Raw genomic sequence first — 12,351 nt, forward strand, 5'->3', positions numbered from 1 at the left:
CCAGGCACATGTGTACAGACCCCGCATCCCAGGCACATGTGTACAGACCCCGCATCCCAGGCACATGTGTACAGAACCCGCATCCCAGGCACATGTATACAGACCCCACATGCCAGACACATGTATACAGACCCTGCATTCCAGGCACATGTATACAGACTCTCCATCCCAGGCACATGTATACAGACCCTCCATCCCAGATATATGTATACAGCCCTCCATCCCAGGCACATGTATACAGACCCTCCCATCCCAGATACATGTATACAGCCCCCCATCCCAGGCATACATACAAAGACCCCCTCCCCATCCCAGGAATACTTATACAACCCTCTTATCCCAGACACATATATACAGATCCCCCATCCCAGGAACATTTATACAGACCCCGCATCCCAGGCACACGTATATAAACTCTGCATGCCAGGCACATGTATACAGACCCTGCATCTCAGGAATGTATACAAATCCTGCATCCCAGGCACACATATACAAATCCACATCCCAAGCATGTGTGTAAAAATCCTGAGATGGGAAATACTTTGCTTGAGAACCTAGATGGAGGCTGTGGGGATGGAGTGAAGAAGAGCAAAGCGAGGCCATGAGGATGACAGAAAGGTAGGCAGAGGTCTAGCCGGAAAATGTCCTTTTACAGTCTCCCTTTTCCCTGGGGAAGCATCCGCTCTCAGCAGACACTGACAGTCAATGCAACTCCATTCCAGCCGTAGTGTGCTCACTGGGTTCTCCTGCCATCCATTACCTTCTTTCTTTAATCCCCTTCACAGATCTTCCTACACCATAACCATGTGGTGTCCGCTCTGTTTCTCCTAGCTGCTGGCTTCTCTCTCTCAGGTCTCCCAGGAAGCTTTCCCACAGCCACAGGCACAGCCAAGGCTCATGGTAGTGACAGCCATCCGCCTCTCTCCTAAGCCCTTCACACAAATATTCCACACTCTCTTGGGAACCTGCAATCTTTCCTTCAAAATCAGTTACGTTTCTTATATTACCAAACTGTTTTAAATATAGGACCTCCAGCTGGGCGCAGTGGTGCACATCTTTAATCCCAACACTTGGGAGACCGAGGCAGGTAGAGCTCTGAGTTCAAAGCCAGCCTAGTCTACAGATCAAGTTCCAGAAGAGTCAGGGCTACACACAGAAACCATGTGTTAAAAAAAAAAAAGTCCTTAAATAAATAAACATGAATAAAAATAATAAAAGTAGGTGCCTTAGTCAATATTTTATTGCTGTGAGGAAATACTATGACTACAGTAATTCTTTAAAAAAAACTATTTAATTGAAGCTGGCTTACAGTTCAGAAGTTTAGTCCATTATTATCATAGCAAGAACCTGATACTACAAAGGCAGACGTGGTACTAGAGAGATAGCTGAGAGTTCTGCATTCAGATTGGCAGGTAGTGGGAAGAGAGAGACACTGGGTCTGGCTTGAGCATTTGAAATCTCAAAGGCCACCCCGCCAACCCCCACCCTTTACCAATGGCCCACACATCTTCACTTGAAAATATTCATTGCAATGGGTCAATGGTCTGGTTCAAGATCTCTGGCTTCTGTGACATCATCTCCTCCTGGTTATTGCCCTATGTCATGGAGATTCTGCAGCTTTGGATCTGCAGGACCAGCATGGGGTGGGGGTGGGGCATTCTTATTCAAACCACCACAGTAGGACTTGTATCCATCCAATTTTTTTTTTTAATTTGAAATTCTAAAAATGATTTTATGTGTATGGTTCTTTTGCCTGCAATAGGTGCCAGGAATTGAAACTGGGGCCTCTAGAAGAGTGGAAATGTTCTTAGGCACTGACCTGTGTTTGCAGTCCCAATAGCCAGATTTTTAAATATCATTATTCCCTAAACCACTCCCACATCTTCATTTCCTGTAACTGGCCAGTCACAGCATCTTTCAGTTTTGTCTACCAACACTTGTTCAGAGTCCTCTCCGTATACTCCAGCCTGGTTCACAGCCTCCTTTTCCTTTAATTCCCCAAACACTTACTGGCTCCTTGTTCTTCTAGTCACCCACTGTGGTGGTTTGAGTGAGACTGGCTCCCACAGGCTCGTATATTTGAATTCTTTGTCACAAGGAAGTGAAAATGAAAGGACTTAGGAGGTGTGTTCTTGTTGAAGGAAGTGTGTCACTGGGACTGGGTTTTAAAATCTATGCCAGTCTCTCACCCTCCGTACCCCCCCATCCCCTACATACTTTCCCACAGATTAAAATTGTAGCTCTCAGCTGCTGCTCCTGTGCCTGCCTGTGTACTACGGTGCTCCCCTCCACGATGACAATGACTATAATGGACTAAATCTCTGAAACTGTAATCTAGCGCCAATTAAATGTTATCCTTTGTAAGTGTTGCTGTGGTCATGGCGTCTCTTCCCAGCAATAGAACAGTGAGTGACTAAGACACTGTGCTTCCAGCCTCCCAAGGATCCACTTAACATGGGGGTCTATGGCTGCTCCAGGTGCTACTCTGTCATTGGTTCAAGTCTATACTTGATTCAGCACAGTACTTAAGTTTCCTTCAACATCCCTTTCACAGGATGTCCAAGACCCCGCTGCATGGAGTCCTTTGAACAAGCATGCGTTTCTTTGCATCTGTGCTGAATAGGGCAAATTAGGAAGCCATTGTACCCATCTGCCACACCATGTTAAAATAACGCATACCTACTCTTTCAACCAAAGCTGCAGAGAACAGGTCTCACCCTTGTTAGAGACCACACTGCCAAACACTTACTCCTTCAATGTGTGTATAAGTGCCTACTGCTCCCTAGGGGTCTAGGGACAGCAATAGATGGAACCAATTCCCAGTCCTCAGAGATCCCTCTGTGAGGGGACTCCGGCAGATTGCCTATATACAGATTGCCTATATAGAAATCACTCACAATCCAGGACTCCTCATGGAAGTCTTTACAATTTGTGCAAATGAAAGACTCTTTATAAACCACTGTCTAATCATCTGTCTGGAACACTGTTCTGACTCATTTTTTCCTTTAAACAACACATATGGTGGTGACTAAGGAAGCCCGAGCCATGGCTTGACGGCCCCAATTACGGATCCTGTGGCCTTTAGGAAATCATAGCTCTTTGAACTAATAGAAAACCTTTTTATATACATGGAGATAAAGTCGCATCCAAGTAACCCAAGTGAGATTAACAATGTCATTTAGTTATATGTTTACAAAGTTATAGAAGATTAAAGATGCCTAAAGATACCTGGCCTGTCTGTTCCATGCACAGCAGCCCTCTCTGTTCTCCTGATGGTCAAGCTGTAGCCCCACGTGCTGCTGCCCTGATGCCAGCACATACTAAGACTCAATGGCTTGAACAGCTGCCTCTGATTGTTCACATGCTCTCCTCTGCTTAGAAGTTAAGGCGTCCCCAAACCCTCTGAACCACAGGAGGTCTCCCAGGGAAGAGACAGGACCAGGACCTCACACCAAAGTCACAACAAATGCTAGTTAACTGAGTGGTAGTGAAATTCTAACTGAAAACTTACTCAGAAGAATTTAAAATGGACATATTACTAGAGAGCAAACTTTACCCAAAGGCACAACTGATCCCATTTCATCTCTGGTGAGTATCTGTAACACCCCAAAATTTAAATTCTGAGTGTTAAGTCTGCCATCAAATTTACATTTCACCAGACCTGCAGTCCTGATGTACCAGGCACGATCTGTTGGACTGTCCTGGCATGGGCAGGGTTGACTTGCTTTAGATCAACTGAAGATAACTCAATGGCTGTTCTACCAATGTCCTCGTTAATCACTCACCTTTTAGATGAAGGAGGAAAAGACTTTACAAGATTTTCATCCATTTAGTGTTGTTTTTAGATTGCTACATGGATGCTTCTACCACTCTCAAATAATAGTCTTTCTTCAGGGGACAATAAAACTAAGGAGAACAGAACTGGAGGCCACATTCATAAGTCTTTCACTTGCTCTCAGGGGGTAAAATCTTAAAACATGGTCTTTGGAAATGAAAACTGAGTTCCCCCTAAATGCTAAAAAGCCCCACCAGGTCACAGAATTTTGTCTTCAGTCAGCAGACTGTTCCTGGCACATCAGGCTTGTGCTAAGAGCTGTGGTAGAATTAGATGTTCCATGTTTTATTATGCATCTGATCCTCTTCCCCTTGTTATCCTGTGGCCCTGCAGATAACAGCTGGACGCTCATGAGCCAAGGGGAGGTTTAATACAAAGCAACGAGGAGAGGTGTGGAAAGTAGGATTTAAATTTAAGATTTAAACACTGGGTTCTAAAAGACTTAGGGCAGGACATTTGTTAAAATCATGGAATTTTTTTTCCATCCCTAGATTAGGGAACTAGTCCATGCCAAGAAGAAAAATTACTAATGTGAGAAAAGTGAAGAGGAGGGGAGGGAAAGGAGAGAGGAAAGAAAAGTAAACAGAAAGAAGAAAGGGAGGGAGGGGAGGGGAAGAGAGGGCAGGGGAGGAGAGGAGGGGATGGCAGGGGAGGGGAGGGGAGGACAGGGGAGGGCAAGGTAAGGGAGGGAGGCCAAGGTAGGGGAGGGGAAGGGAAGAGAAAGGGAAGGGAGGAAAGAGGAGGGCAGGGGAAGAGAGGAGAGGGCAGGGGAGGGGAGTGGAGGGGCAGGACAGGAAAAGACAGGAAGCAAGAACCAGAAAGGAGAAGAATATGGTCTAAGGGACTCTGCATCACATGGGGGCCTGTCCAGACTGTCTCCGACTAGATCAGCTGGAGAGGAAGACAGAGTGCCCAGACAGGGTTAGGAAGCACAACTGGCCCACTTTTCCTTGTAGAGTTGATAAACGATAGAGTTTTTCTGTGTTCGTCGTTTTATCTGTTAAGATCCAAGGGGAAGAACCAACAACTATTACGTGTTCAAAACTAAGGAAAGTGGGGTTGGAGAAAAGGTGATCCTCTTTCAGGGGATCTAGGTTGGATTCCCACACAGCAGCTCACTAACAGTCCTAAAGGATCCGACACCCTCTCTTCTAGCTTTTTAGGGACACCAGGCATCCACATGGTGTACAGCACACATGCAGAAGAAACATCCATATATAAAAATAAAATCTGGGGGAAAAAATCCTGAGGGAAGTTCATGTCAATGGAGAACTGGAAGCTCCGATGGCAGGGAAACTGAGAGGCTATGTGGGTAGATGCAGTGAGACGTTGGCAGCAGTAGGAACTGTCCATCACTTGTCCAGCACTTGTCCCGTGCTGGGACAAGAGGAAGAAATGGAGTTATTGGAACTCAGCGGGTCAAGGCAATCCAGGGAGAAAGCACAGCAGGGCTGTTCAGAAGGAATTAGAACAGATAGGAAGTGCAGGTGAGAGCAATTCAAAGAAGGAAACCCCGCCCTCCCTTCAGGGACCCATTAGCCACTCACTCCCAAGTGCCTCACCAAGAACACCAAGCTCAATTTGGACTCTAGCTTACTCAAGGTCAGCCACTCTGCAGCGAAGCAAGAAGAGAGACTGAGCATGTGTCAAAGGAGGAACACATGCATGATGGGGGCGGAGGGAGGGGGAGAATGTGGGGTGGGGGGTATCTGGGAGAGTAGCCCTGAGACAGTCTCACAGGGTCACCATACACTAGCAGGATCCAGAGGAGCCCCGAGAAGTGGCCTTGGAGCTGGAATGAAGGAGACACATTAGAGAGCCACCTAGCCTTGAAATGTAGCATCAGATGGTCTTAAGATATCAAGTCCTGCATGCTCAGAAGACGGCATGAGAAGCCCAAACACTAACTGCGACACAGGGAACTGACTACATAGAACTCCTCCACACCCCTACTTATATATGACACTCCAAAGAAGGACGGAGGAGACCATCTGACCAAATGAAGGCTGGATCTAGGTGCACTCAGAAAGAAGCAAAGAAAGAAAAGAACCAGAGCAGTGAAGCGGTGTGCTCTTCGTCTGAGACAGCTGTGGGTGAAGATGTCGGCCGCACAGTGGGAAGCAGGTCCTGTTCATGGATGCTGTGGGGTTCACGAGTGTGTGGGTTCCTGGGCTTCCAAACGCAGGGCTTCTCAGGGTAGGTCTCAGATGGGGACTTTTGGCTTTGGTCTTTGAATAGGGATTTAGCAAGCAGCTTGGGGAGGAGCCCTTCAAGGAAGTAGCACAGCTCTTCCACGCCCACCACAGTCCTTCAGAAACACGCCCACCTCTCACAGGACGAGGAGGTGAGGCAGGCTGGGGTGGCAGAGCTGGCTTGATCTTTGAAGAGTAGCATCAACTGATTTTGAGAAAACTTGACCTTCAATCTCAAAGTACCCCCATAGTTTCTAGAGTGTGAAATTCACAGGAAAAAATATACTCTGCTGTTTACTTAAAGTACATCGTTGCTACACAAACCCAATATCTATAATAAAACAAATTTTAGACTATCATGTAATACTTGTGTCTGTCATGCCTTTCTCCAAAGTACTGGAGCTTGCTAATTTTTTTTTTTTTGTAAGACAAAGAAACATGACAGTTTATGAACAACAGCGTTTATCACTATGCTGGAGACAATATTCTTAAATTTTCCATTTGTAATGTACTAACTTAAGAAAGAAAAATATCCTTCTCTCCATTTTCTTGCAAACCAGAAAATGATGTTACAAAAAAATAAATAAATCATCATACTGTTTTTTTGTTTACCTCATTTGAGATGAGTGTTCCAGAAAGATCTATTGATATCAAGGATAGCATGCTTGCAAGATATTCAATTGCCAAGTCAGTCAGATGGTCACAATTTCGTAAATTCAAGTAGTGTAAATTGGGGCAGCTGAAAGGAAAGCAGACCAGCTTAACCTCCAAGCTCTCAAACACTGACAACACTGACTCTGTGGAGAGCAGATGGTGGGGAAGAAGGGACTCTCCTTTCCTCAACCTTATGTAAACTGACTGAGCTGTTTGCTATGTTGATACAGGGTCTTAGTCTATACCTTAGGCTGGCCTGGAATTCACTATGTAGTTCTAGGGTGGCCTTGAACTCGTGGCTGTCCTCTCGCCTCTGAAGTGCTGGGATTACAGGTGTGAAACCACCTCAGCTGGCTACTATTTTGGTGTTATAAAGTTGGAGAGAAGGAAGGGAGATGAAAGTGTAAGACTTTCTGCAATTCAAGGTTTTCCTTCCAGGTGACTTCTAACAATGCAAAGCATCTATCACAATCACCATGGAGACACCTGGAGAATCCCAACGCTGAGCCCCACCCTCAGATGGTTTGCAGCAGGAGCTCTGTTCAGCTGAAGATTCAATCAGTCGCCCAGAATAGTCCTCAGGAAAGCCTGCAGGAAGGTGTCCTGGAGGAAGAAGTCACGCCTACCTACATATCCCTATCTCCATTTCAGAACTCCAGCTGGGGGGAAGTAAGAGGAAGTACCTCAGAGGTCATAGGCGTTAGCTCATCTAAGGCGTCAGGCTCAGGGCTTCTCCAGCTTCTGGATATGCCTAGTGTGCTGGAGAGGGCATGGGCTCTGAGACCTATCACTGACCACTCCTATTAGCAACATAACGGCTAATGTAATAGTGTAGACGTTGCTTTTCCTACCGCTCCGACAGTCTGATGATAGCGGAGTCTCCCAGCAGAGAGCAGTTCGTCAAATTGAGCTCTCTTAGCTTTATACTCGCAGGACCATCAAAAAAATGCTTCAGGCCGACATCACCAATCCTGTAGAGATGAGAGAGGATTGTCACGTATGACCTCATACACAAACATGCAGACTGGTGGTGACATGTGCTTCTACACCAGTGATAGCCCAAAGTAGGAAATTCCACATACTATTATTTTGTCAAATTTTAGAAACAAATTTGATTGCATAGCTCTTAATATAATAGAAAATGAATAGATGATAGTAATGGGAGGAATAGCCACAAGATGTTATTAGTGTCCATTTCTTTAATTAGGTGTCATGAGTATTAACAACAGGGAATGACTTTTTTTCCCAGTTTAAAATGGACTCTTAGCTTACCTGCAATTCCGATAGGCTCCTCCAGGCACCTACCAATGGCTTATGTCATCATCATCTGCTACCATTGCTTGGTACTGCCAGGTGCTGGCCAGTTCCTTCCCCCTCCGCCTCCCCTCTCCTCCCTCCCCTGCTTCTTCCCCCCTCTTCCCACATATTCCTGGCCAGCCTCTCTTTCCTTCTTTCTGTCATTCTCTGTCCCCCTTCTCTGCCTATACCCCTTCTCCAGACCCTCATTCCCTTCCCTTCCCCCAAATAAAACCCCTGAATATCAGGTCTATCCCATGGCATGATTTCTCAGGGAATGCTTTGGCATGGATCTGCCCTCACCCGCCACATTATATTTCATAACACTCAGGTTAAGGCATTTTAGAACAGAGAAAAGCAAGACTTAATCTCCTGGATGGATTTCCATGGCATTCAAGGTCCCCCTGTAGCCCCCCACACACTCTGAAAAACAATATAATTTTCTCTTCCCCTAACAACCATCAAATATGTCCATTCAAATATAATTCCATCAAATATGTCCATTCAAATATATTTCCAGTGCATACTTGTGAAGAATGGGCTGAGCCAGCTGAGCTGGTTTAGGGAGCATGTGAGTTATGGCAAAATTGGGCTCTCAAGTGAATTTTAGGGGAAATCCTGTTTACTGTCTTGAGCCTATGCATAATTGGATATGTACATGATTAAAAACAAATGCATTATGGGAAAGGACATGTGCAGAGGGAAAATGTTATGTAACTTATCCATCAATCAGAATAGAAAAATAGAAAACTTACAATAACGCTTGGGCCCACCTTTCACAGTCTCACCTTACCTTTGTGGGGAGAACCTGGAGCATCCCAGATAATCAACATTTTTTGAATACCATGAAAGTCTTCTTACCTGATGCAATTTGTCAAGTTCAACACCGTCAGTTGCTTCAACCCTGAAAGTGACTTGAGGCTGCTGTCTGTCAGCCCCTTGCAGTCCACCATGTAAATGTGATTGATGCCTGGATAGTTCCTATCTATCGACTTAAAGCATGCATCGGTAATTCTTTTGTTTCCTGTTAGAGGAAATACAAATACTATATCTAAATGTCCAGGAAATTTAAATATAAAAATTTAAAAATTAAAAATAAGGATAAGTTGAGCTTCACAGACCTTCAAATCGAATCTTTTTGAGGTCACAGGTGGAAAGAGCTTTGAAAGCACAGTCAGAGATGTGTGGTGAACCAATTAAAACCACTGATGAGATCCGGGGACACTTCTCAACCAAAACCTTCACGAGAGGAGAGACAGGATTACCGGAGGAAACAGACGGTGAGGGGGTAGTGCCATCTCCCTGTAATGTTTTTGGATAAACATGCTGACGATTGTATTTTCCCAATTTTAAAGCAAATAGGACTGTTTTCATATTTGATGAAATCAATATGCTCATGTTTCAATAATGAAAAGAAACGAAAATGAAATCATGTCTGGAGAGCATGGGCAAACATGAGGAAATGGGGTGCCGAGCCAGTCAGCCAGCAATTTGACATGGGGCATCAGATTTAAACCAAGCAGAGCTGAGGCTAGATCGCAGTTAGTTGAGAGAATTACCGTTGTGCTTTGATTTTATCTTCATGAAGTACTGAAGCCTTCAAATGTTTTTTAAGATACATGCATGTGTGTATGTGTAAATATCTAAATGATTTCCTAGCTATTAATCAATCCAAAGAAGAAGTTGATTTACAGTTTTCAATAGTTAAGGCTATTAAAATGTGTGCTCATGGGGCTGGAGAGATGTCTCAGCAGTTAAGAGCACTGACTGCTCTCCCGAAGGTCCTGAGTTCAAGTCCCAGCAACCACATGGTGGCTCACAACCATCTGTAATGAGATCTGGCACCCTCTTCTAGTGTGTCTGAAGACAGCTACAGTGTACTTAAATATAATAATAAATAAATCTTTAAAATAAAAAGAATGTGTGTTCATCTAAGTGAAGGGAAAGGTTCTTTCTTGATACCCACTTTTACACAGTTGTCCGTCAGAGTTGGCATGTCGTTGATGGTCAGGTGCATGATGCCCGTGCAGCTGCTGGCAATGTTCCTGAAGCCTTGGACTGAGATCTGAATCACAGAGGAGGAAGTCATGGGAAAGGTAATTAGCAGGCCATTCATGATCACCAGATCACAGATGCTTGAAATTTCCACGTGTTTTAAAATTAAAACCATGGGCTGAATGTGCTTGCTGTCAAGCCAAATAGCCCAGGTTCAAAACCCGGAGCTCACATGACAGAAGCTAGAACTGACTCCAGCATTTAATATGAGTGCAGCTACACAATGTTCAGCCTTTTGTACATAGCTGTTGTATTCTGAACTCATCAAGATCCATACAGCTCATTCATTGCACATGCATGTGTGTGCATGCACACACATCAAATAAATGTAATTTTTAAATAAATAAAATTGAATTAAAACCATAAAATAGTACTTGCATAACAGGAAGAATCCAGTCCTGATTGTTTTTGTCATGAATTCATGTCCTAATGAAGTAAAGCTCACATGATATAGACAGACAATATTTTCTAGTCACCACCTGCATCACCACCGAAACATGTTCATAAGCCAAATGGAAACCATGAGCAACCAGGCACCTGATTGCCACAAACCCTTCCCCTTGGTCCCTGGCATCACTAACCTGTTTCTGCCTCATTGGGCCAAATAATAACTATATGATAAATTACCTTAAAATAATTAGTTCTTTAGGATGGGGGGACACTTGGTACTCAGCTGGACCTGTGAGACTGAGGACATTAGGGCACAGATGGATGCCTGTGACATGCAGTTTCCACAGTAGCGAGGCACAGAAAATGAGAGTCACATCTACAGAAGACTTCTTCCAAGGCCTTCAGAAACTAAGATGTCTATCTAAATCTCTGAAGAGAAAGAGATTTACTTTAAGAAATCAGATCATAGCCGGACAGTGGTGGCACACGCCTTTAATCCTGGCACTTGGGAAGCAGAGGTAGGAGGATTTCTGAGTTTGAGGCCAGCCTGGTCTACAGAGTGAGTTCCAGGACAGCCAGGGGTACATACAGAAACCCTATCTCAAAAAACCAAAAAACAAACAAACAAACAAACAAACAAAGAAATAGAAATCATATCATGCATGGTGTAGTGGCACAGGCCTTTAATCCCAGCACTCAGAAGGCAGAGGCAGGTAGCCCTCTCTCTGTGAGTTCAAGGCCAGCCCAGTCTACATAGTTCTAGGAAATCCAGGGGGCTGTGTATATAAAGTGATCCAGTTTTGTTGTTTTGTTGTTGTTGTTGTTTGCTTGTTTTAAGGAAAAGAAATCAGATTGCTGGATACGAAGGGCTGGCTAGTCTGAAATCTATAAACCAAAGACAGGAAGCTGAAATTCCAGGAAGAGGAGATATTATGATTTTGAATCAAAAATCAAGAAAGGGCTCCATGTTGTAGTCTTCAGGCAGAGTTCCTTTCGCTGGGGCAAAGCCCTGTCTTCCTCTTGAGGCTGACTGTACCGTCGGAGGCTCACCCACAGAGGCTCACCCACGTGAGGCTCACTGTACCATCGTAGGAGACTTACCTGGAGGCTCACCCGGAGGCTCACCCACGTGTAGCCCATGGATAAAGCAAAGCAGCCTGAATTCTAGGGAGGGGTTCTGTCTTTCTGATGCCTTAAACATGGTAAGCAACACTGAGAGGTGGAGTGCTGGTCTTGGCTCCGGTGGCAAGAATCAGCTTAGTAGATAAAGAGGGAGGGAGAGCCATAAGAGGGGACATTTTGTATTGTTGCCGTGGATTCCTTAGGGAATTTTTTGTGACTTCTTCCAAAAAAAAAAAAAAAAAGTCCATGGAGATGAATGAACGTGTAAACACATGTGAGGAGGAATGATTCAAGGCTTGGGGTCAGCAAGGTTGGGCTCCCTGGCCCTACCCCTCCCTCACACAGCAGTGGCGCACACGGTGCCCAGTCATGCACCATCAGCCACCGTTTGGCCCCTAATTGTTCTTCTGGACACAAGAACTAGAGGTGGATGGACCTTGAGATTCTCCACAGTGCATTCCTCACAGGCAAATACAAAGAAGGCATGGTGGTGGACGGTGGTGTTGAGAGATGGATTCCCTACCCAGTCCCTCAGCTCTGAGCAGCGTCTGATCCTGACTGGATGAGCCAGAGGAGCAAGTGAATGAAAGTTCATCAGACAGTTGTCAATGCCTGGGCCAGAGCCCACCTCTTCTGTTAACCCCACAGGCGACAATGGCTGTTTTTAACAGTTCTGCCTTCACTCCCTCTATCTCAGATCCTGGCACTGTTATATCAAGAAATGGCTTCTACAGAGCAAATAAACAGCCTTCCTTCCTCGTGTCTTGAAAACACATTCATGACAAGATTTCCTGAAAAGGGAGAAAA

The 12,351-nt window shown here is 44.9% G+C and overlaps 1 protein-coding gene across 1 annotated transcript in view; it reads right to left on the reverse strand.

Moving 5' to 3' along the window:
* The window catches only part of Fbxl13 (F-box and leucine rich repeat protein 13), a 192,677-nt gene that overhangs the window by 44,974 nt on the left and 135,352 nt on the right, over positions 1-12,351 (reverse strand). Inside the window, exons 13-17 of the mRNA XM_031380084.1 lie at positions 9,944-10,042; positions 9,099-9,216; positions 8,839-9,001; positions 7,533-7,652; positions 6,640-6,766 (exon numbers count right to left, since the gene is read on the reverse strand). Of these exons, the coding sequence (XP_031235944.1) occupies positions 6,640-6,766; positions 7,533-7,652; positions 8,839-9,001; positions 9,099-9,216; positions 9,944-10,042 (627 nt within the window). The remainder of the gene's footprint in view (positions 1-6,639; positions 6,767-7,532; positions 7,653-8,838; positions 9,002-9,098; positions 9,217-9,943; positions 10,043-12,351) is intronic.

The sequence above is a fragment of the Mastomys coucha genome, unplaced genomic scaffold (assembly GCF_008632895.1).
Source record: "Mastomys coucha isolate ucsf_1 unplaced genomic scaffold, UCSF_Mcou_1 pScaffold19, whole genome shotgun sequence".
Classification (NCBI taxonomy): domain Eukaryota; kingdom Metazoa; phylum Chordata; class Mammalia; order Rodentia; family Muridae; genus Mastomys; species Mastomys coucha.